Below are 27,278 nucleotides of genomic sequence, written 5' to 3'. Positions count from 1 at the left end.
TTCTTTTAAAAATACTGTACTAACATGATTGCTAGAAAACTGTCTATCTGCCTACACACTGCTTATTCTCTTGTGAATAATTTCGGAAATGGTAGGTCAAATTCAGAAAGACTTTCGGTAATTTACAGAAAATCATCTTTCTTTTTGTGCAAAACAAAACTGTACTTAAACATGTTGAGTATGTTTCAAAGATATAAAGAAGAAAACATGCATGAGTGATACGTACTTTTGCTGGCAGCTGTGCTAAGCTAAATTTCTTAAAAATAATCCATGAAAGTGTCTCTGAGTATGAATGAACGAAGTTCTGTTAGCAGAGTAAGAGATTAGAGCACTAGGAATCTAATCTTTTTGCTTTTATTAGAATGTAGAAAACGAGGGATATTTATTTAGTAACTATCTTGCGTTTTTATATCTTATTCATATATTCATTAATATATAATGTTTTTTTTAAATTTTTCTTCTTCATTGCTACATTATTATTTTTTTATTTTTATTTTTATTTATTTATTTATTTATTTATTTATTTATTTATTTATTTATTTGCCAATTTTCTTTATTTGTAAAGTCATTAAAGCAAATTTTCTTACATTCACATTTCCTTGATTTCATAGTCTTCAGAATATACTTGAAAACTGAACTGAATATTTCTGTAAAGTTCTCAAACAATTCTTTAAAAAAATAAATAAATAAATAAAATAAAATAAAATTGCCTCTTACTGGCTCAATTGTCGAGGGTTGGTGAGAGTGGGGTCTCTGGTTCGATCTTAAGACATTTTAACTTGTTTATGGACAACACTGTGTCCGTGCTTTTCTTGTTATTATGCAGTTTCCTTTCACATCAATTACATCTAACTTGATACTTTTCAAAATCATAGTAATTATTAGTATATATGTGCAGATGCTATCAGACAGACCGATGCTGACCACGTGTTTGTAGGCTGAAATTAATTCAGCCTGTTGCTAACAGATGGCATTGGAGCTGCCCAGCCCCACAAAAAGTGCTGTCATGCCAAGTGGTTTGTACAGATCTTGAATTTATAACGAAATACTTTAGTTTGTATAATATTTACCTGTACCGTGGGCAAAAAGTGCTCATAAATATGTAATATACTTAGTAGAATGTTCATTTTAAATTAACAAAAAAGAAGAATGTTTTTAATATATGTAAGAGATTATTATGGGATAGTTGTGGCTATGTACATGTTATGTGTTGACCTAGTCAAGTGAATTTATGTATTTCACGGTTTTAAAAAGGAATATTTAAGACATATCAAGCAATAAAGGTGAGGCTAATGATCTTTGAATATCTGAGTTGATTCTTGCATAAAGAAAAGTTATTATCGCTTCGTAACTTATATTTTACCAGACGGACCAGGTTGACGACGCTTTTCTATAGAGTCGTTATAAAAATTTGGTGCCGAAACCCGGGACTTTTGAAAATTCAGTTCCCGAAGAAGGAAAGTAGGGCTGAATTTACTTGGATATTACCATTTATGAATACGAACTTAACCGTATTACGAAGCGGTAAGGTCATCAAAAGAAAAATGGATAGTGAAATAGTGCAACAGGAATCTAATACCAGTAATCCAGGTGAAATTAGTGCAACACCAAGTTTGTCATCTGAGGATCGACTTTTGTTAGCTGTGCAGCGACAAATTATGCAAATGACGACTGAGATAAAACAAACCATGGAACAGAAGCTCAATGAATCTAACACAAACATGGAACAGAAGTTCTATGAAACTAACCAGACCATGGAAAAGAAGATAGAACTGAAATTTCATGAAGCTAGCAAGCAGTATGAAGAATTAAGTAAACGAATAGAACGGATAGAACTGAAATCAGACGATACGAAACAAACAATCGTCCAGGTGATGAACGACATATCCTCGCAGTTTGAAGAGAAGTTAAAAAGGTTAGCCGATGAGTGTCAAGAAAAGCACGATCATCAAAATCATGAAATCTGTGCTGTAAAAAAGGATTTAACGTTAATAGAATCTTCCGTTAAACATCAAAAGATCCAGTTGGCTACTATGCAGGAAGAAATTAAAACGTTACAGGCTAGAGACACCATTTATCGCAATAATCTGGGCAGTGATCGCTTCGAGTTTCCCCAATCACCGGATATAAATACGCCTTCGCCGGAATCTGAGGAGGATATTATATTAGAGGAAAATTGTCCGAAGATCACTGATGAACGAAATATAAATGGTATCATGACACAGCACGCTACGGACCGGAACAATCACACCACAAGAACAAGGAGTGAGAAAAGAAAGGTAAAGCTAAGTGTCAAGATGAGCGAAATCAAAGCCATGAGTAAATTTAGTGGTAAGTGCAATGAAAATGCTAGTTCTTTCTTAGAGAAATTCCAAGACGAATGTAATATAATGTCTATCGACCGATCACAATACATGAAATTAATACCCCATGTATTACTCCCACCTTGTTCCTTATGGTTTAAGGCAATACGTGATCACATTAGTACATATGAGGAATTTAAAGCGGCATTGATCGCGAATTACGAAAATGACTTTTTGCTGGCAAACAGAGATGCCACTCTTAGAAATCAACATTTCAATCCTCGATTGCATAAATCTATTGTAGAGTTTGTTGTAAATGTCTATAATGAATTAAAGGTTGTTAATCCCTTGCAATCGGAATCAAGAATAATTGCATCGATTCGCAATTTGCTTCCATTTAAATTACAGCAGATCTTATTTTCCACACAGTGTATGAGTTTCAGTCATTTATTAATGCTTGTACAATGCTACGAAACTCAATACCATGCTATGAATCTAACACAATCAGGAATGGGTAAAAATAAGAATAATTCAGATCATTTGGTCCCTGTTCGGAATTTGAATATCCGAAGTGTGAATAATAATGAACCGAACCTAAGACGAGTATACTCTAGCAATCAAAATGAACGAAATAGACAAGGTTATGTAGGGAATCCGCCTAACCTAATTAATCGTAATAATTCCTATGTTAGACCATATAGTCAAAATAGGTTTAAAAATAGACGAAATGTATGGAGAAATTCCACCAACGCAGCGAACTACGTGGATAGAAGTAATGGAAGGATAAGAGATGGCACTTCACATCAAGATCCAGGTATTGAAGTAATTTCTGTACAAAACAATAATACAGGACATAATCATGATTGTGCTGTACAGTGTACCCTATTGGAACCCTACTCGAGTATGAATTTAAACTAATTGCGGCTGATATGGTAGGGGTTAAACCCATGTCAGCTGTAGGTTCTCATGAGCATTTATCTAAAAATTTAAGCGATAATTTCTATGAACATTTATCTTCCAATTTACCGGTTCATGCTAATTATGAAAATGATCTTTCCTATGACGTTTCTGTAAAATAAATTTATTTACTTCCATTTGATTATTCAAACGTAGGTTATGTTTAATTTTTATTCTTTCTTATTAATGTGAAGAATCATAATTCAATTTATAATTAGTTAAAGGCAAAAAAAAAATTACTTTATATCAGATTGATTTGTGTTTAATTGTCAAAGATTATGTTAAGAATAAGATCCATTCTATAAAATCAATTATTCAATAACTACCTTGAATGAAATTCTTCTTTATTTATGACATCTTAGTGCTACTATGTATACATTACAATTGCAACATCTAACTTATTTGTTATACAATGCGCCCGAAAAAGAATAAATATTATTTGTCACATCATCGTTTGTAATAATGATCGAAACTAGTAATCTTGATAATTTGTGTTTCACCCTCGTTAATTATATTTCTAAGCGACGATGTTTTTAATGATAAAGAATAAATAATAATGTAATAAAAGAGAAATATTAATGAAATCAAAGATTTATTGTAAATGTATTTATGTGAATGATAATAACTAATATTTTATATATATATGAGGGTTAATTTATATACGAGGTGTGATCAAAATATAAAGAACATATGTAATGTACGAACATTAATCTAATCAGACCAGTGGTTCTTGAATATAAAAGCCAAGCCTACTCATGACTTTTATATTCAGTCCCTTTGGCGGGCGACATTTTCTATAACGAAATACTTTAGTTTGTATAATATTTACCTGTACCGTGGGCAAAAAGTGCTCATAAATATGTAATATACTTAGTAGAATGTTCATTTTAAATTAACAAAAAAGAAGAATGTTTTTAATATATGTAAGAGATTATTATGGGATAGTTGTGGCTATGTACATGTTATGTGTTGACCTAGTCAAGTGAATTTATGTATTTCACGGTTTTAAAAAGGAATATTTAAGACATATCAAGCAATAAAGGTGAGGCTAATGATCTTTGAATATCTGAGTTGATTCTTGCATAAAGAAAAGTTATTATCGCTTCGTAACTTATATTTTACCAGACGGACCAGGTTGACGACGCTTTTCTATAGAGTCGTTATAAATTATACAGATCTTATAGCATCTCGAATTCCTTCGTGGCTAAGCGATTAGAGTACGCACCTTTGGCGTGGGAGACCCGGATTCGATTCCCGGCGGAATCTCATGTGGTTACGATCCACGTTAATCAATATGTCCCGTCTCATAGCCTCGCTGCTGGCAGGGGCTTAAATTCAAAATCAACTCAGCTATAGCCTCTTCTCTGGAACTCTAAAACTAGTGTTACCCACGAGACGAGATAATTACTTGTCTCGTCTCGATATGATTCAAATGTTGTAATTGTCGTTATATCATATTCCTTGTGGACCTGTAGTGACGCGGAAGGAATCTAATTACTTCTAGGTGAAGTTAAAAAAAAATCAAGGACTGACTAAATTTAGTATTTAGGTATATAAATTTACAAACGAGACGAGATGACACAAGGAAGAATTATTCGAAAATTGAAATGAGACGAGACCTCTACAAAATTTAGGACACGATACGATAAAACCTTATTTCTCGTCTCGTTTTGTCTCTTGGCCAACACTATCCAAAATATTGCTGTTAAAATTCAAATAATTTATTATTCGAATACTCGAATATTTTTTATTTGAATATTAGAATAAAATTTATTGTTTGTATAATTATTCGGACAGTTGTTCAAATATCGAATTCGAATATCGAAAATTAATTTTTGAATATTCGAATATTCGAAAAAAATAGTAGAAAAAATATTCGAATAACGATTATTCAGATAATTTTAAAAACGTTACTTCAAATTTGCACTGATTGATTTTTGAGTTTTACGTCCCGTTCAGCAGCGAGGCTATATGAGACGTGGACCTCCTGATTAACGTGGAATCCGAACCACATGAGTTCCCGCCGGGAATCGAACTCGGATCTCCCACGCCAAAGGCGCGTACGCTAACCGCTTAGCCATGGAGGAGCTCAAAAATTTGCACTGAATAGAATGGTACTTAATGCGACTTGATCGCCGTTTACAATAGACAAAATAGATACATGGATTTCCTTGAAATAAATCGAATTCGCAACATTATATAGAGTCTACATAAAAGATTTTACAAAGGAAATTTACTACTTACAAACTATTACAATGTAAAAATATTCGATGTCTCTCCAAGTTCCTTGTTGTTGAGCAGCAAGTCTACCAGTAAGGATATGTATCAGTGAGTACTGTACTGTAAGATTTAGCTGTTAAATTACAATGAAACATAGTCAACTTCTTGCTATTATAGTCTTGTCATACTTAATGATGTGTAACACAAGTAATACGTTTGATAGTAAAATAAACAATGACAGAACGTTCTTTAAAAATAAGTTGTTAATGTTTTAATATCAACATTTATCTTCTTGTTTGAGTCGCTGTAACTCCGATAACAGTGTTGAACTGGCAGAGTGTTTCCCTCTGGTTCGTTGCTTTTACAGGACACTTGTAGTTTAATGAAAAAAATGTGTAACTTTTTGAAAACTTGATTATTTTACACTTTCGCACTCTATGATTAATTACAGGAAGTTCCAGTCAGTTTACAAAATTGTGTGCATATAGCCTATTATATATTCTCACAAGCAGTATTTCAACGCTTTTATTAGACATTAGACAGGATAACAGCATTATGTAAGAATGGTTACTAAAATTACAATAAGTCTCCGAAAAAAATCCTTACTACCACTGTACAGTTAACAGTGAAGCATAACACGATTAGCATTAAAGAAACTGAATTCAGAACTATCAAACTCGGGCCTAGAAAGCTATAAATAACACGAATTTGAAGTGAAATACTGACTACATATAACCCAAGACATATGATTGATTGATCATAAATAGCCTCTTGAGGGCTGTAACCCAACAGACTTTTGTTTAAGTTAAGAGTAATCGTTCTTATTAATATTATCAATTATTCATTACCTTAGTACCAATCAGGGGCGGACTGGCCATTCAAATACAGGATGGGCCCAACCCAACTCTAGGTAGAGGTGGACCCCATTAAACCGCAGAGAGGAGAACAGCATGGAAAATATTTCTAGCTAACTCATATCCTGTTGACTTCTATCTGTACTCAAAAATTAATTAATTAATTAATTTAATTAAATTTTCAAAATAGAACATTTTCTTGTTCAAGTTTATTTACATCATAATGTTCCATAGACGATCAGGTCTCGAATATTGCGGTTTTTTTGCACCACAGTTACTGGTGAGGCTCGTTGTCAACATACAGTTGTTATAGAAGATCGTGCTCCCGTGAGACATGATTTTTTTTTTTAAAATTTCCCATCAACAGTGTTTTTAAAATAATTTAAATATGACAATTCAGCAATGATATTATCGATTTGTCTGCCATGAAACATTGATAAAGTATATTTGCTTCGCTAGTTCCTACCCCTTTCCATAAGATCAATAAGCTAGGAGAACTACGCGATTGTACTATCAATACCCTAGCTAGTTATTGTAAAGTGGGAAGAGAAGAAATTCGAGAGCAACTACTCCAATTTTCTCGTCATTACAGAGACTATAATCAACCAATATGTAAAAGGGAGGATATTGTAAGTGACGAAGCTGAGCAAGGTATTGAGAGTGAGGAAGATGGATGAAAATATAAAGCTGAAAAACAGTGTAAAATGTCTAGTTTGTTCACTGCATCTGTTTCACAAATTACCGTATTCTCGCGTGTATAAGCCGCACTCATGTATAAGCCGCACCCTTAAAATTTAACTTTACTTCCGTTAAAAAATCTTTTGTTCGTTTACCGGTAATTGTTGATTCAAATCAACAATAGCGGTATTTGAGTTAACGTGTTTGTTCCTGTATTGAATTGTTGTTTCGTCTGATTGTGGCTTTGTAGATTTATTTTCTATACGTGTTTCTTGTGATGTACGGTAAATACCGTACAACAAACGCAAAAAATTAATACCGTAATTATCTTTAAACCATTTTAAATCATTCGCGTGTATAAGCCGCATCCTACATTTTCGTTTGCTTTTTCGTGAAAAAAAGTGCGGCTTATACACGCGAGAGTACCTACATGGTTCATTATATCCATCGTTGTATAAAATAGTGCTGTAAAAGTAATTTCGAATATTCATTATTCAAATATTTTTTTCTTCTGTTATTCGAATATCTGAATAACCAATATTTGACAACGAGTATTATTTGAATCCATTACTTGAATTTTCGAATAATGGAATATTAGAATTTTAACAGGACTAGTATAAAGTATAGTATATGTATGTTTTAACTCTTGCGTGTACTCAAGTATCTTGTAATTTAATTATCAAAAGCAATAAAAACTTTGCGTCCTTTGCTTGGACAAGATTTGTTAGAAGATTTTCTTCTATCATACTAAGAAACATCGTGTACGTTTGATTACGACAAAGTGGTTGACGATCTTGTATCTAGCTCCAAAGAAATAAGTAGATATTTAAAGCTATAGTAACTTATGTGTTGAAAATGAAACAAGGACAAAAGTAATATTAACGAAATCCGTCAAGGCTTTTCTCGGTGCATCTATAGTGGCAATTTTATTAATAGTGTAAGACAGACTGACCGTGGTTGGTAACACTGGTATCAACGTAGGGGCTGCATTGTCCCTTCGCATGTAGTAAGAAACGTCAGAGACCATCTCTTGTTGGCCCTGCTATGAAAATATTAAGTTAGATTTGTGGTTACCATATGTGTATAATTTAGAAGTTTATACTAATGTATTTGAAATAAGATCTGCTATGAAGATATAAACTTAAACTATTATTTGAAGTGTTTTGATTATTTATCATTGTCTTAAGGTTGAATTTTGATTAGTTTATACTTAGTAAAACTTTGATCTTTTTAAAGTATGACATTTTTAAAAAAAATATTACATAAATAACTAACATAAATTCAATGCTGTGTGTTTACAAATAAAAATGACATTACCAATTACACGCTGTAGTTGTTAGTATGATTTTTTTTTTTTTTGAAAATTCATATTTACTCATTTATGCTTTTATATTAATATATTTATAGGTTGGAAGATAAACCGATGTTTGACAAAGCATATAAACAATGTCAAGTACATTTTTTTTAACATCCTAATAAAGCACTGTAAGATGCTAGGTCGTAGATTCTCATTTTAGCCTAGCAAAAGAGAACTATGGTTGTCAGTTCGTCTCTACAAACTGTAGACTACTTCTTGTAATCACTCTCATGGATATATGGTTAGCGCACTTGATTATTGGTTAGAAAGAACTCAGGAAAAACTCAGGCAATACAATTATACAGTACTGTTCATATTCTCATAATGATTAATGTGTTTCCATTAAACGAAACCTTATGAGTGAAGAAATAGAGCACATGCACAGATAGTCCTAAGAGGTGCAAATTCAGCTTATATTGATTTAAATTTCCTCTTCTGTCGTCCTAGGTAGGTGCAAAATGTGCTGAAGCTTTTTAAGTTTCTTCTTATGTCGTCCTAGGTGGGTGCAAAATGAGATGAAGCTTTTTTTAAATTTCCTCTCCTATTTGCTCAAGTGGTAGAGCGTTGGCTTCGCATTCGGGAGGTCGTGGGTTCGATTCCCGCTGCCGACCATCCTGACTGGGGTTTTCCAGGGTTTCCCCCAGTTCTACCAGGCAAATGCCGGGATGGTACCTACTAAACAGGCCCTGGCCGATGCCTTCCCAAATCCTTTCCATTGTTGTTGTTGTTGTTGTTAGTTATCCAGTGTAAAATGGCCTCTGAGCTGTATCTGGTGGTTGTTAAATAAATAAATAAATAAATAAATAGTCCTAGGTGGGTGAAAATGAGCTGAAGCTTTTTAAATTTCCTCTCCTGTTGGCCTAGGTGGCTACAAAATGAGCTGAAGCATTTTAAATTGACTCTCCAGCTGTCCTAGGTTGGAGTAAAATAAGCTGAAGCCTTTTAAATGATTTCTCGTGACACCCTGAGTGGGTGCAAAATGAGCCGAAGCCATTTAACTGCCTCTCCTGCACAATTTTTCTCGGAGATGTTTGTCCACATGTTTCAAATCTCGCTACACCACAGTACTTTTCCAGATTATTCCTTCTCTTTAATTTCCATGAATTATCACAATAATAATAATAATAATAATAATAATAATAATAATAATAATAATAATAATAATAATAATAATAATAATAATAATAATAATAATAATAATAATAATACTCTATTTTAACTTAATTAGTTTAAAAGCATTTCTTCTTATTTTTGGTCAATGTATAGGCCTATTTTATTAACAATATTAACAGGAAGGATAAGGAATATTTGGAAGTAAGTCTTTAGATCCTCTACGTAAGTATTAAGATCACCATTCCGGTATTTACGTCCTGACACTGACAAGAAAGAAATGTTACAGTGGCTGCTCTAGACTTTTCTACCGTGGTTTCCCCTTTTTATGAATAAAATTAACTACTCTATTCGGTATAGTTTTTTTTTTTTTCTCTCTTTTTCTTTTCATTCCTCATTCTGATATGTCACGCTACTTCAATAAAATAAATGAAATGAAACGAAATATTCGCTTAATATTCCGTGGTTATAATCTATATATAATAAATAAGATGGATGATAAATTAAAATTAAAGATAATTGAAGAATTGGTAGAATGGAGGAAAAAAGGAGGAACAGAAAATTCCTGAGAAAATCTCCGGACACGATGTTGTTCACCAGAATTTATATGTACTAATGTCGAAACAGGGATTATTCGTGAACGAAGAAATTATAACTTGCAATGTAAAGATGCATGTTCGTTTTGGAGTAAATGCGCACCCAGGATTCGGACTCATTGAGAGAAGTCGAAAATAGTCTGTATTGCAGCATAAAATTACGCAAAGAGTATACCTAGGTATACAGTATCAAACACCATGAAATGCAACTTTCTTTTTCAAGACTATTATATGTTATTCATTACCATGTAATGAGCACAATAGCTCAGTGCTAGAACACTCATGCCTATTGTAAATCGTCGCTGGTTCGATCTTATCCAAGTGCATTTGTGTCTGCCATCACTGTGTCCGTGGGTTTCTTCGACCGTTTTCCGTTCCTTCTTTTTTTATCCAGTTTAATTTTATATTGTCGTATACTAGCACTTGACTCCATTTCCTTTACCCTGCATTGTACTTTAGCATTCCCTTGGAGCAACAAGGCTGTATGATACATGAACCTACAGTTTAATGATTGGTTAGTTGATTCGGAATTTAGCGTCTTTTGGTTCCGAGGCTATATGAGACGTGTACCTACTGCTTAACATGGGATACTAACCACATGAGCTCCCAACGGGAATTGAACTCAGGTGTCCCGCACCACCTAGCCTACAGTGTAAGGTGAAATCCGAACCACAGTAATGCGTACACATTTTTCAAAGCTCTCCCACGGGAAATTGAACCCGTATACCAAAGGTGGTGGATGCAGTAGCCAGTAGGCCAACGGGAGGCTCTTTTAATCTACATTGACATAATCGCATCGTGCTAAATGTAACATCAGAACACCAATTATTTTTGTAAGTAAAAATAAGACAGAGATAAAAATAAAACTCAATGGAAATTGCATAGTATAACTCGATACATTAACATGCATTATTCATGAAGATCTTTTTTTTTTTTAAAAAAATCGTTTAATCACTATTAAATACACGAACCCAAGACCTTAGATGACGTTCAATAATAAACCCAAAGTAGAACAAGGAATAGCAACATATACACTTGCCATAGCTGCGTGATTATTTTTTGGAAATTTTATTTTGTTTATATGAACCAATGTTAAATGAAAGGACATCACATGGAGTTATGTTGTATCAATTGGCACCACTGTAGCAGGAAGAGGGTTTTCGCGTGAGGCCGATGCCTCTTCAACACTTGGCTACCCACACCGCCCCTTGTCTCGCGAACAGCTGCACTTCGAGTGAGTCTGTTAGGGGAGGGGGGAGGAGCCCGCTCGACGTTTGCTCCCCTAGGGAGATGACTCCGCCCCTTGGGACGCTGGCCACAGCCAATGGGAGAGCGTCACCCTACAACGCGGGAGGCACAACACAGGGCGCTGCACTTAGGGGACGCAAACTTTGGAGAGGGTACGTGGGCAAGCGAGAGGAGAAGGGGAGAGTAAGTGGACGGAGGGTGTGGGATACCCTAGGGAGCCGGACAGTAGCCAGACAAGCGGCGACCGTCGCTGTGATCAGACGTGGGGTTGCACGCGTCCGAGCTGGTGACCACAAAACCTCACGACGACAAGCTTTTTCAGAGAGAGTCGTGTGAGAACTTTTTCTACTTATCCAGATGTGTTGAAAGTGTTTGGCATCCCCTGGCGCTCACGAAGAAGAACTTAGTAGTAACATGATATGTTGTTTTCATTCACTCACATATACATGTATTCAACTGTAATTGCATCCGTAAACCCTCGAAGGAGTTAACAGTTTTTATGTGCGGCCTATGGAACTTGCTTTTCCGACTTGTTTTATTACTCTCGAAACGCAGAGGAGCGGTAGTGCCAGACAGAGGTTTTGCGGTGGAGTGATTCTGAGTTCGAGTCCCACGGACTTGAAAGAACTAAGGGACGTGGTGGAATCCACTGTCCCCTGTACTGAGGTTCCTGAAACATCATGTTGTTTAAGGGAAACAGTACAAGGCTGGAACTTCTTATTGAGAAAATCCAAGCAAACAAGGAAAATCACGTCACAGAACAAGACATCAAAGGTAGGAGCTCTTTTTTCTTTTTTTTAAAAAATTCATAACAGCTTAATAAAAACAGAAACATATTATTCATTATGTATAAATGTAAATTACATGTTTAATTCGCCTTCATATAGACAAATATATGTATGTCATTTGTTTTAAGTAATGAAGACATGAGGTAAAAATAAAAATAGTTGATTTTGTTCTAATTAATGCGCTTCAAACTATGGCTTGTGTTTCTAACAAAATACTTTTTAAAAAAGTAAAACTTTAACTATTGGAGAATAGAACAGGATATCCTTTATTTCTTCCTCTGAAAGTAATAATTTCACTAAGCATTTGTGTTATAGAAACAACATACTAAATTAGAACGATGTATCGAACGAAATAGTTTTTTTTACACAATCGTTATACAAATAACAAATAATGGTTCGAATTATTATTCGAAATCACGATCGATTATTTGACTCAAAATTCGAATTGTATTTTTTTGCGATTAATGATTACTCAAATGTTTTAACGGTATTGCTAGATACTAATTTTAAGATTTTTTTTTCTTAAAAACAAGATTTTATCTATTTTGGAAATCTAACATTTTCTCGTAATAATTTCTCTCTATATCATGCTCCGATTCTATCAAAAGTGTACATCAGCATCTTCACATCTTTGACAGTTTTTGAATTGTTACATTAAGTGCTTCTTTTTCTTTTTGACGCAGAAAATATGGAAGTTGTGAGTAAGTTTCAGAAAACCGTATCAGAATTGGTAATATTTATGCAAAGTTATTACCAAAAGTAATAATAAGGCGTTGACAAATACTTCTTGTTAATCACTATACATATAACTTTTATTGTATTTTGGATTTTTCTGGATTTAATTCAAGAAACAATATATAATCTGCCTTCCGTTTGATTACAAATGTAGAAACCGAATTCGTGACAATACATCTCAGTATTAAGCCAAATATCCTCACTAATTGATCGATTTTCTTATTGATAGCTAATAAATAACACCACGAAGACGAAATCGTGGACTGAAAATATGAAACTAGTTGACTAGGAAATACGGATAGACTTATGTGAAATAAAAATCTTTCTTTGTAACGAATCATAAATTGACAAAATCCTTTTTTCTTGGTTTTAATTATGTTATAGTTAGTAATTTCTTGTGAACATTCATTTTTTTTAAATATTCAGTACCATATTTACTATAACATTTAGAATAATTAGACTAACTACATTAGGCCCTACCTATAAGAACTACCATGGGTCATACTTCGTTAAGAGTTTCACCATTCATTATAATGAAATACCCTATTCCCTTATTAAGTCCTTAAGCTTTTCTAATAAATTTTTAGCTTAACCAAATGGTTAGCGCAGATGCCTTTAGTGTATGTGGTCCCAGGTTCGATTTCCGGTAAGGTTACGTAATTCTAAGAGTAGTACGTAATTCATAATGAGACAATTGATTAGGTACCTAAATTAATAGGAAGCAAACTCTGATGGTCTAGAAGCAAAAGAAATAACAGTGATAGAAGCCAATATACTGACCACATATCACCTAGCTAAAACCTTATTGCCAGCCATAGCCCTTCGTGGACAGTAACTCCAGGGAATTTAGTTTAGAAGTTAGTTTTAAAATAATGTTTTCGTAAACGTACAAAATTTATCTATGCCAATGACTTGATACGTTTTGAAAATAGAAAAAAAGAACGAAATCCAATTCAAAATTATCTGTAGGTCTAAACTAAGTTAATTATGTATGAATCAATTGATATTTGCAATTTTTTTTCTTTCGGAAATGATCACAAGTTTATAAAATTACTTTTACAACAAGGAATTAAGAAAACAAAAAATGGATCAAAAAGTTGCGATCTTGGCCAATAATTAGTTATTGGATCAGGGGCCACAACATTTTTTTTTTTTTTTTTTTGAACGGCCCCTGAATCGAGTTTTCGTATTTTCTACGGAATAAGCACTTCATACTGATTTAACTAGTAGTTTGATTTTGGCTACACTATATGCAGTTCTCCAGATATAAAGCGTACAAGAAAATTTTTGATTGGAATATATTTAATATTTTGAGACAAAAATTAGAGGAAAAATTTAAATCTGACTTCAAATGCATCAGCAGACGAAGAAAATTACAAAAATTTAAGAAATCTAAGTAAAGTTTAGGAAAATCCTATTTTAAACAAATGAAGAAACCCTAAATTTTAAAACACTATGCCTAATAATTTTTATTTAATGTGTTAGAATAAAACTGAGTTATGTTCCTCTCTCTTCCTTTCTTGAATGTATTTTTAACAATGATAAAGATTATAACTATTCTGGAATTCTAATAGTGATGTTTTCAAGACTTCATCTTTTTCTGGGGGGAGGGGATTGTTTGGTACTGGGAGATAATAAATAGTAATTACTTATTCTTTCCTTTTAAAAATAAAGTGATGTTGAGAATAATTGTTCGCCAGATCTCGTTTTCCATATACTGAAAAAACTAATCAATATACGTATTTGATTAAAGTAATCAGACACTGCACTGTTGTAAGTTAAAATTACCTTAAAACTCTGAAGGTCAAACCTGATACTATCATGTCAATAATCGCTAGAACCCTCCTTATATTTCAACATTATTTTCTTTAAAAAAATAAATAAAATATAATATGTGAACAACTATTAAAAAAAAGAATATATATTTTTGTTCAGCTCTGTTCCATTTGAAAGGAACAGGAAAGAGTAAAGTTAGCGGTTAGTGTGATGGAGAAACGAACAGGGAACGATTATGTAAACTAACATAGATTTTAAAAATAGCTAAAAAAGAAAAAAAAAATGGTTTGCTCAAAACTCAACCCTTCAAGCCGGAAGCTCAAGTACGTACGTACCAATTAAATGCCTACCCTACGGGTGGGGTCTCGAGCACACATTCGCTAAATGTAGTGCATTAAAAAAAATGGCATTTCTGTGCCACCTATAGAGTTTGCTTTCTACTTTAAATAAAAACTTTAAAAGTCTTATTAGCAGGACATTACTTAAATAACGCTGATAGGACGGTAGAAAAATAGGGATTTAAATGCCGATTTGAGAGATTAAAATTACTCTGAGCACTTAGTGATTATTCACAGGACAAAAGAATAAAGTACAATAATATGTTTGTACAACATAGTAGTTTTCTAGCACTTGCAAACTATTGGGTCATTTCTGCGTTGAGAAGCAGATTTCGATTAGCAGCTAGGCTGGGTAGGCTTGAACCTAGGGCAGCCCAGCATGCAGCTTAGGGAAGGCATATTTAGCTCCCTTTCCCACTTCTTATATATTACTAAATAAACTAATTTATTGTACCTCAAATTTCCTAAATGGGTATTTCTGAATTACACATTAAAATATACTTTTTTTAAATTCGAGTAATCATGTGATAATAGTGAATTTAACAGTCTGTTTCTCATGTAGCAGCGACTAAATGCTATATTCACATGCCAATGTGGCTGTGTCATAATTTACAACAGAAAAACTGCATTTTTTTTTAGCGGGTAGTGGTTCTGAAGCATTGCCTATTGCGCCAAAATGTGTTAACAGCATAACCACTTAGTCATATGTGCCTATTATTATTATTATTATTATTATTATTATTATTATTATTATTATTATTATTATTATTATTATTATTATTATTATTATTACAGTATGCTGATTGCGAAATCGATACTTTAATTTTAAAAAAATGGTATAATGACACAAAGAAATCTTCCCACTGTGTAACTCCAAAATACATTCGCCAACTGATGTAACTTTGAAAAACAAGAAAAAACATATCATTAGCTTACAGAAATAAAAAACTCATATTCAATGTATTCATTATGTTGACTTCGAAGTTAGTTACCAACATTTACCTTAAGGAAATACTAGTTTTACTTTTTTTAATTTTGAGATTAACGCCCTATAATTATGCACAGAGGCTAAAAGAAGTGATCATAATGGAATGAAAAAGTGGGAGGAAACGAAAGAACCCCGAGAAAACCCACGCATATAGTGTTTCTGCACCACAGATGAGCTCTCTTCTACTGAGCCATCGCGACCCATTGGCTTTTCCTGGTAACTGTACAATACTCTGCAAAACATACTGATGTTGGAATAAAATCACTTAACTATAGTGAAAAATAACGAAGGTTGGTATAAAGAGAAAAGTTACGATATTGTCTTTTTTTCTTTAAGGTAATGATAAATTTTAAAATATTACAATTCTCGAATAGAATATAATGGCGTTTTACCATCCTTCTTTTCCCCGTATCTGAAATAGTCTGAGTCTTACGTGTCTGAGTCTATGACTTTTGACTATTTATTTATTTATTTATTTATTTATGTGTACTCAGACAGTAATTACGCACGAGCCACAAGCAGTTGTGATTTCAGAAGATTTTTCCCTCACGGAGTTTCAATTTACTGAGAATGAAAACTAGTACTAAATAAATACTGGGAATCCATATTGAGGAGATATGAATTACTCCTAGGCCACATCCTAAAATCATCACTGGTCACAGGGACCTCAACCCAGGGCGGCATATTTAAAAAAAATAGAGACTGAAGTATGATATGCAGAAAGCAGAAGTTATCCAGATATTATTGAACTGACTGTGGTTGAAAACTTCTTCACAACACTGTGTTGTGTTTTCCGTAGAGCAGTGCAGCGTTTAGTAGTTATAGAGATTTTTCCTTTTTTTTTTTATCCTAGAGACACATTATATTTTTTTTCTTTTATTAATTTTTCTGTGTTTTTGTTTACACATAACTCATAATCTTTGAAATCTTTGAGTTTAACGTCCCACGATTATGCCTGTTAGGTGAAGGGAGACAATGATTAAAGTAAGTGAATGAATATGGAAGACTTTCTGGAACGATAAAGTGAGAGGAAACGGAAGTACCCGAAAAAACCCACGAACACGATGTTGTCCACCGCAAACTTACGTGGCCGGGGATCGAACCAGGGACTTCACGCACGAGAAGTAAGCGCTCTACCACTGAGCCACCGTGTCCCTACACGTCATTCAATACAAATAAATAAGGGAGATAGAACCGAAAAATTTTCTTCGGCCCAGGGTGAGAAAATACCTAAATAGAGTCTATTCAAATTTTTAAAGACTTGTTTTGAGTTTGGGGAGACTGTGTTAATGAGATGGATGATAGTTGTGGAATGACGAAAGTGGGAGACAATGGAAGCGCACCGAGGAAACCTACACACATGCTGTTTGTCAACCACGAAACGTAAAACAATACTGAAAGACAATCTGATATCAACTTAGCCTGCAGTAGTTTAGAATTGATAACATAAAGGAAAGAGAAAAGAAAAATATCTGAAAAATAAGTAACAGTAACTCTTAATAACTCTGTGATGTTTAATATAAATTACTGTATATACAAGTAACAGTGTCGCGTCCACAGCAAGTGAAGAAGTTTTGGTAGAATATTGAACGTAACTGAACGGTATGCAACCATCACGACGTCTATATACAATTGGATTGCTTACTATCAAGGGGTAATTCGTTTTCAATAATCTCCTATGGAAATACATATGGGAGGTATATCTTCGGATCGACTGAGTCGATCACCTGCATTAACTAACTCGATTTTTACTGTACATTCTGTCCAAAAGTGATGGTGGTCCACACTTAACAATTTGTAGGGTAAAGGTCGCCTCCATTCCGGGCTGTCGAAGGAGGTATTAGGACTAGGTGCAGGTAAGTGTCCACACGTCCTACTTTGGCGCAGATACGAAGAGATGGTCTTAGATATCTGCCTTTGCTCCTAGATATTCATTTTACAGAGCCTGGCTGAGCTCTTAAGCCACCTTAGAATGAAAGAAGAAAGAGAAGAAATTTCCACCCCCACCGGGATCGAATCTGGGCCCCTCAGTTGGTAGCAGACGCCTCACGGACTATGCCACCGCAGCTTTGAAAAATATTTTGTCAGAGTATATTTAATTCCAGTTGTAGTTTCCGCACTTCGAATTTCTTGAATTTTATTTATGATTATACTGAACATTTTACTACGTAAATTTCCTAAAATTGATAATCGTTATCCTAGAGCATTGAATTCAACCTGGGGTACGAGTACTCCCAGGGGAACGCGATTACTTCTAAAAAGGTACTTAAATTTTAAAATAAACGTTTAACTACGAATCGAGGATCCAGTGTGCAGAAAACAAACTCAGCCACCTCATTAACAGATCAGCAGCACCTGAGTTCATAATTTAATATTTATTTCATATTAATTGTATCATAATCTTGTCAAATTTATAGCATGATTCTTCTGATTATAGTAAAAACTGGGTTGTTTGGTTAATAAGTAATGAATTATGTAATTTATTTTTGATATTGCAACATATAATTTGAATTTAAGGATAGCTTAATGCTGAGGTGCAGGCTCAAATATAAAAGTAATAATAAGGATATGCGTGAGAAAAAAATGAAATCTAGACAGTATTCAAAAAAAATTTATGAAATTTGTCAAATCACAATACATTTATTTACTAAAGAAAATATTTATTTGTAATATTGAAAGTTGTTCGAACTACAAAATAAAAAAAAAAAGAGAGAGAGAGAGAGAGAGGTGAAATATTACGACGATCATATTTATTGTAACATTAAAACCTGTTGTATGAAACTAACCTACCACAGTTAGGATCTTAAAAGTAGTGGGCACATGGTTCTAAATTACACCACGCTAGACAATGTGGCGCTATCTGTCAACATTTGTCAAGTTGATAAAATTTGTGGGACTTCATCGATGAGATATTGGCTATCATTTCTGTATACGTGGGAAGGCAAACATGTTGCACTGCATTCAAATATAGATTCAACTTTAAAAAATGTATAAGAAAGTTTATAAAAAAAACAAACAAAAGCATGGAATGATGACATAATTCAATAATTCACACTATACATTTGAGAGTAAAACAATAGGCCTATTTTAGAAAGATTATTATTATTATTATTATTATTATTATTATTATTATTGAATACTTCTATCTACCGGAATTGCTAGCGGAGCTCCTTCCTGGCTAAGCGGTTAGCGTACGCGCCTTTGGAGGGGGAGGCCCGGGCTCGATTCCCGGCGGGAGCTCATGCGGTTCGGATTCCACGTTAATCAGACTCAGGATCTCTTCTCAGTACCAAAGCCGTATGAGACGTGGACCTACAGCTTGATATGCGATCCAAATTATGAGCTCCCACCATGAATCGAACCCGCATCGGCCGCGGTAGCTCAGTGGTGCCATCACCGTTCATTTAGTGGCTAGCAAGTGCGCCTTTGGTGTACGGAGTCCCGGTGGAAGAGCCTTTGGAATTTTAACTGTCCTCGATGTTCCTGTGTTCGTATCCCTGACGTTCTATGACTCTAGGTTACTGGCAAAGCGAGTTAAAGAAGTAAAAAGCGAGTAAAATTAAGTAGAAACTAGTAATAAGTAAAATATAAAAAAGAAAGTGGTAGAGAGTTCACCTCTGGTAGTGGTATCCCTGGTTCGATCCCAGCTCGCTACAAGTGGACTCTGTGGTAGACAAACACCGTGTGGGGGTTGTCTCGGGGTTCTCTCGTTTCCTCCCACTTTATTCATTCTACCATTTTATTCATTTCGCATCATCATCGTCTCCTTTAGCCTAGCCAGCATAAGCGTGGGACGTAAAACTTAAAGATTTCATTTTTGATCCCGAATCTTTCGCATACGAATCAGTATTGTAAGATACTTGCGCACTTATTTGAATTGAAACGTATGTCTGTTTGAAACTAGATTTTTATCGTTCTCTTTCAAGTAACGAGACTTTACAGTCTGATGTTCTAAAGTTTAACACGGAATGCGAAACTTTGTAGCTCCGTTGGAGATCGAACCCGAAGCACCCGCGTAGAGGACAGACAAGTTAACTAGAGTTGCCTACGTGGCAGAAGCTGAGGCTATCTCGTCTCAAAATTTTATTGTAAAAGTGTTTTCTCGTCTAGAAAAGTGTCGGATTCTACTGAAAGAACTCTGTCTCGCTTCGAATCTGGTCATAATAAAGTCTATCTCGTCTCTTGTCATGGAGAATCTAAAAATTAACTTGTTGCCTAAGAATATCGGGTTTAGAAACTTAAAAGAAATAGTTTTGCAAGACTACCATATCCAGTTACGTAGATTATTATCTTTTAGTGGCATTAAGTTCTCCTAATCACATCACTTACACACACACACACACACATACATTGCATGCATTTTACTGTCACTCACATTAACCCACAATCACTCAGTGATGTATTCACCTCCACTATCGATCGCCTTCTGCTAACGTTCAGATAGCAATTCAATGCCTCGCCTATAGAACTGTTTTAGTTTTGACTGGGACAAATCTGTTAGCCGTTGGTCAAGAGAAGCTTTTCTGTGCTGTTCTTTCAGCAATTACTTCATTCCCATTCATTGCACAAATTGTTCTCGCAGCTTCTGCTCCACTGGATCCTCGGTTAAACTAGAAGAGTAAAATGTGACGGAAATGATCACTTTTCTCAACTTGACGTTCCATATTAGTTTGTCTGAAATACAGTAGAGCGTCGATTATCCGAAGTAATTGGGGGACATGGGTGTTCGGAAAACTGGTTTGTTCGGATAATCGAACTGTACTGGACTGTACTTCTACAGCCAGTGCCAAACCGACAGAAGTGTGCTGATTGTTGAAACACAGCGACTGGCGGCTTGGCCGGTCAGCAGCGCCTTATGAAGGTCCCATTAGAAGCAATGTTCTGCCAGCGGTGGCTCAGTGTGGCGACTACTGTGGGAAACTTGGTTTGGGAGTGAGGGGAATGATGGACGGTAGGGTGGGAGAGTAACAGGTGCGAGCGAGTACACAGTTCGGTTAAGCGGTCGTTCGGTTGACCGACGTTCGGATAATCGACGCTCTACTGTCAGGGGCGGATCCAGGGGGAGGCGATCGGGGGGTCACCCCCCCAAAAAAAGAGGAAACTTTCTTATTTTATATATAAATAAAATATATAGTTTATTTTTTGACGCTCTTAAAAGTAGCTCTAAGTAGCAGTATTACAACCCACCGCCTCCCCCAGAAGTCCGTCCTGGATCCGCCCCTGTCTACTGTATATATAATAATACGTTTGCAATCGAAAAAAAACTGTTTCAGAACATACAAACTCCAAACTACGGTTAAACAACGGAATAACGATAAACAATCGCTTCACGCCGCATTGTTGCCAACCCAAAGAAATCCGCACGAACTTATGTATCGACCCAATACACACACGCACACACATACACACACACACACACACACACATATATATATATATATATATATATATATATATATATATATATATATATACAGTGGCGGATCCAGGATATGATCAAGGGAGGGGCTAAACCATAGTTTGCCGTTTTATCCAGTGTAAAGCAGGATTGAAGCCCATTTTATCCAGTGTAAACCAGAGCGTCAAGGGGGGGCCATAGCCCCTACAGCCCTCCCATTGGATCCACCACTGAGTATATATATATATATATAATGTACAGTACAGTATATAACAAATGTTTGTAAAGCGCTGGCTTAAGAAATCAGAAAATTTCGTTAACAACAGCTTTTGTTATAAATAGTGTGTTTCTAATAGTGTGGGTGAGACAGGAAGCGAAAATTATAGAACTCCGGCCTATCCGTCATTTTGGTTATCCAAATTGCCCTTCCGCCTTTCTTGCCTTAGATAGGTTGAATAGTCATAAGTTTACTATATATATTGTATATCAACGTATTTCACGTTGCTTTGTTTCCTTCACAGTAAACTAGCGAACAAGAAGAATAAGATATTTGAACATTTCTCAACCAAAATTTTTCCATACGGTGTAAATTTATCTATGCTCATGAAAGCAATACATGTTCCTCCAGGAAACATAAGAGGTCAAGCTTTGGGAACGACAATACACGTGTATAAATTTGTTTTTTTAAAAAAAACAGTAATCATAAGTTCATCTTCAAGCATAAAACAAAATCGAATTACATGATTTATTTTCTAGTAAAATTATCGGACAAAAAGAATATAAGATATATTTTTGTTACCTTATTTTTACTTTCGAAATTGTGTTCAATACGTTAAAATTATGTTTAAATCTGTTACTGTTTGATAATCTCTACTAGTTTTTTTCTTTTTTATTTAACTCTGTGGATGGATGGAATTTCAAATCTCACTATTGTAACTTTTATTCCCCCTTCGCGAATATGATTGAGACCAAAACAAAACTTTGCTCTATATTTTGATAGGAAAACCATGAAATAAGCTTTGGATGGTATTAAACTTCAGGAAGAGCCAGCGAGGGAAAGAGTGCTCATTTGAGAAGCAGCTTATAATTTCTACCTCTCTCTGAGATATTGGGGGAAATATCCTCTCTCTCTCTCTCTCTCTCTCTTTGCCCTGTTCATCCCTGGGATTATATCCAGGGCGGGCAACAAAGAAGGATTTTATGGTCGAGGATACACAGAAGTTGGTTTTCCAGCATTCGGATTTTTTTTTTCCTTGTACAAGTACAAGGAATAAAAAGGTAAAGAGCCCCCATTTTGTGTTCAGGACCAAACATCCGCTTTTGCTTATCCATCTGAATTGGTAGATAAAGAATGACGTACAAAATGAGTAAATTTTAAAAGCTTTCTATTCCTGTATATATATAGCGTTTTGTAGTCGCCATGCAGTTTGTTCATCACTAACTTACCTCTTTGCTATCTCCGTGGAATTTTCAACTTTCGGTAATTTGTTTTAATACACTATTTTTAACTAGATACTTAAAAACAAAGAAACAAAGAAAATCAAAAAGAACGAACATATTTGTAGCCTTGCTCCCTCTTTGTCTTATAACAAGGAATCCCTAAAATTGACAAAATAAAATCAAGGAAATTTCGCAAAAAAGTGCACTCAAGTGTAAGTATATTAATATACCAACTAGACACATATAGTTCCGGTATGAGTTCAAGATGTTTCAGATTATGCATTTATCTGTATCTTTTTTTAATCATTAGCGATTAAAATGAATCAGAATTTGAAATGCCTAGTTCTTTATGCAACCTGAATTATATGAATGAAATGTTGGTTGCCTACCAAGCAAGGATACTTGCACAAACCAAGCTAAAAATGTACGATATATTTACTGCAAATACCTGTCGTTTTGGTGTGTTACAACCAGGGTGAATTGATTTAAATCAGTCTGATTTAAATCACGATTTTAATCAAGATTTAAATCACTTGATTTTTTTAATAAAAATCGTTGATTTAAATCAAATTCCGAAATAAATTAATTTAAAGTGAAAATAAGTAAAATCCCGTTTCTGTTCTGTTATTTCGATTATGGAAGATAATAATCATAATACAATGAGACTCAAATGTATGCACAGCACAGTATGAAAACGAGTATCATGCAGAGGATGATTAGGGAAAATCCCGTTTTGAACGGGTAACGGGAGAATCCTGCTTTCTTCTCTTCGTAACATAGGGTTTTTAAATCCTTAAATATTCCAACGGAGAAATCACCATCGACATTTAAGACAAAAATTCTTTTATGTCCACGTCTATTTGTTTGTTTCCAGATAATAGGGTCGTATTTAGAGGGGCCCGATCCCCTTTCCGAAACAAAATTTAAAAAAAATAAAATAAAAAAAAAATAAAATAAAACTTTAGGCGAAATTTATGTACTAAATACATAGAAGTTCCTCGGGATCGTAATACGGCAAATTTTGGATGCATTAAAATATCGAATAATACTTTTGATAAAATGAATTCTTTCAAATGCCTAGGATCAATATTAACAGACGAAAACGATTTCTACGAAGAAATTAAATGTCGACTAAAAGCAGGGAATTCGTGTTATTATTCAGTTCAAAATCTCTTGTCGTCATGAAATCTGTCCAGGAATTTGAAGATTAAAATATATATGCTTGTTGTTCTCAGGGTGTCTAGCAAGCAAGCATAATCAAATTCCCTGACTTTCCCTGACAAAATTATAATTTTCCCTGACTCTGTCATTCTTCTTTTCTTAGTAACTCATGAAAAGTAACTTATATTTAAATAATGAAAATGAAATCTTTCAGTTTTACGTCCCACGATTATGCCGGTTAGGCTAAAGGAGACGGAGATGATGAGTAATGAATGAAAGGAAGAAAGTGGGAGAAAACGGGAGAACCCCGAGAAAACCCACGACCACGGTGTTTGTCCACTACAAAGTTTACACGGTGCAAGCTGGGATCGAACCAGGGAACCCAAGGACCGGAGGTGAACACTCTACCAGTGAGCCACCGCGCCCCAACTTATATTTAACGTGAACTGTAAGTTTTCACCATTGTTTATATGCTTATACAATATTCTACAAACGTACAAACGAACCAATTCATTTACCTGTAATTTATGACTATTTTAGTGGCATTCCTTCACCCCTCACAGCCTGGGAAAGATTTTTCCCTGACACACAATGAAATTCCCTGACATTTTCCCTGACCCTGCAAATTCCCTGACTTTCCCTGACTGGTAGACACCCTGCTTCTGTATGGTCGCTTACACATGGTCGCTTACTATGAGGAAAGAACGTAGACTGAAAGTATTTGAGAACAAGATCCTGAGACGAATATTCAGACCCAAGAGGAGCGGGAATGGGGGAAACTTCATAACGAGGAACTACTTAATTTTTACGGTTTACCAAACATTGCTAGGGTCATCAAGTCTAGGAGACTCAGGTGGTCAGGTCATGTAGCCAGGATGGAAGAAAATAGGACCACTTTCAAATTCTTAAATGGAAGACCAATCGGAAAACGACCATTAGGAAGAGCTAGGCGCAGATGGGATGACAATATTAAGATGAATCTCGCAGAAATAGGAATACAAAATAGAAACTGGATTCAGTTGGCTAAGGATAGAAGGCAGTGGAGAGTTTCCGTGAACGCGGTATTGAACCTCCGGGTTCCATAGGCCATAGAGTTAATTAGTTAATTTTGGGCGAAATTTATGTACTTTAGATGTATTTCGTGCCACTGGGTAGTTTCGATGCTTTAAAAAATATACTCCTGCCAAATATCAGGAACTTTCGTGAAAAGAAAAGTGTCATGTTGATAAACGTTGCTGTACGTTTTTTCCTTAATGCTTAAGAAATATTGTTTCGGATTGAAATAGGTTAACGATTGAGGATTAATTCGAAATTAAACCAAAATACTTTCACTTAAATGGCATAATTGTTATTTAATATTAATTCCTAATGTTTTTTCTCCAGTTCGCGACTTATATTATACGAGGAGAAAGATTTGATTTAAATCAAAAAAATCGATTTAAATCAAAAAAATCAACAAAAATGATTTTTATTAAAAAAATCATGATTTTTTTCCACCCTGGTTACAACATTAGTTTATTCCATTAAAATAATAATAATAATAATAATAATAATAATAATAATAATAATAATAATAATAATAATAATAACTACACGTATTTCTACCGTATAGGTATAACTTTCTTTAAATTTTATATTCGTATACTGGTGATAAAGTCGTAAATTTCTATCATTTAGTAGCCGGTGTTTTGTTGTGGATTTTTCAATAGCGACTTTTTACTTTAATTATTGATTTATTTAACAAAGTAACAACATTTTAATTCTTCCTTAAGCATCAGTTTAAAGTCAAGTGCTATTAATTATTTCATTAAAAACATTAGACATGAAATTTATGCCTTTTTTCTCGTCATGATTGGTTGAAATTAACATCTCCTTTCAGCACTGCAGTTCAATTTAAGGTCCTAATTTCACTGCCCCAACGGCGTTCGAATAAGTGACCACATGTCGAAATAATTGTGTGTTAATTATTTTGCTATTTGGAAGCGCTATTCTCTGGTTTTCCAAGCCCTATTGTAAAATAGCATTTTATTGAAAAAAAATAATTAGATTTTCTGTCCTAACTTAGACCTAAAGTTTGAGATTCCTGTTATAGGCGATTGTGGGACTTTGCTTTCTTTCTTTCTTTTTTTAATCACTTTTTTAAAATCAAAATCGCCAAACCAAACAGGAGAAATTAAAATAATCAATCCAGTAATTTTTGTCACATAGTCTATACATGCCTCTCTCATTAGAATTTAGAAGAAATTTTAGTTTTGCATTCCACGATTATGCATTTTAATTGAAAAAAAACAGATGATTATGAAACAATTTGTAGAATGAGAAGTCGGAATAAACGGAAGATCGATCAAACCTAAGGACACAATGTTATCCACCACAAATTCACAAGGCGTGGGATCAAACCAAGAACCCCTCAAACATTAGAGGAGAGTATTTACCACTGAACTACCATACCCCCTATCCTCTCCAATTAGAATATATTACAATAGTATAGATAAGATATTTTCTTGTTTGACAAAGAATTGAAATATTCTTCTAGGTAATATATCTTGCACATTGGTCGATAAATTTCTAACGATCTTTTAAATAACATACCTTACGTGTCCTTCGAGAAATTGTACATTGTCCTTTTAGACAATATGCCTTCTCCAAGGCCGGATTTAAGAGGGGTGCACAGATGCACATGCAACCCCTTCGTTGTAAATATACACTATCTAAAATGAAAAGCTAGCAGTGAAAATGACAACAATTTCGAAAAATTTCTGCCGTCATGTTTTCGTTTAGGGCTTTAAAGAAAGCGGAGTTTTGCAAAACGAATAGTTAAGTCGATTTTCTGAAGGTTGAAGGAAAAGGATTTACCAAGTAAAACAATATAACATTTTTCAAATAGGGAAGAAAACAGAAGCCAGGAGATGAGAACATTTTTTTCCTGCATGCCACTTCTAACCCTCTTTAAAATACTTCTCTCCGTTCTATGCACCAGCGTTGTCAGGGCTAAAGAATTGTTATGTCACTTTGAAGAGTTTTATTCGGAAAGTCATGGATTTGATTCTCGAGAGTAGACTTGAACATTTCAGGGCAATTTTTCATTCACACCACAGATGCTTAAAGGCATTAAAAAAAAATCAAATTTAATTCAAATGTAGACGGCAATTATTGGTGCACCCCCGGTCAGAAATTCCTGGATCCGGCACTGACCTTTTCTATTCTTGTATCCACAAGGAATCGCAATACTCTTGTAGACAGTATAACTTCTGTATTAGTTGATGCATTGCTTATTTTTCAAAATGTAAGGCAATGAGTTGCAATAATCTTTTATATAATTTATGTACAG

The 27,278-nt window shown here is 34.5% G+C and overlaps 1 protein-coding gene across 2 annotated transcripts in view; it reads left to right on the top strand.

Annotated features, from left to right (window-relative positions):
- Positions 1 to 27,278, top strand: part of L (zinc finger protein Lobe) — an 813,940-nt gene that overhangs the window by 694,263 nt on the left and 92,399 nt on the right. Inside the window, exon 1 of one of the 2 annotated variants that reach the window (XM_081761547.1) lies at positions 11,477 to 12,097. The exons of the other annotated variant lie outside the window; for it this stretch is intronic. Within the exon in view, the coding sequence (XP_081617673.1) occupies positions 12,004 to 12,097 (94 nt within the window). The 5' untranslated portion in view covers positions 11,477 to 12,003. Of the gene's footprint in view, positions 1 to 11,476; positions 12,098 to 27,278 lie in introns of those variants that run through there. 2 annotated transcript variants of the gene reach the window in all.

The sequence above is a fragment of the Thermobia domestica genome, chromosome 1 (assembly GCF_964235325.1).
Source record: "Thermobia domestica chromosome 1, izTheDome1.hap1.1, whole genome shotgun sequence".
Taxonomy (NCBI): domain Eukaryota; kingdom Metazoa; phylum Arthropoda; class Insecta; order Zygentoma; family Lepismatidae; genus Thermobia; species Thermobia domestica.
Note: the sequence above shows the minus strand (reverse complement) of the source record. Positions and strands in the feature narration are given on the sequence as shown.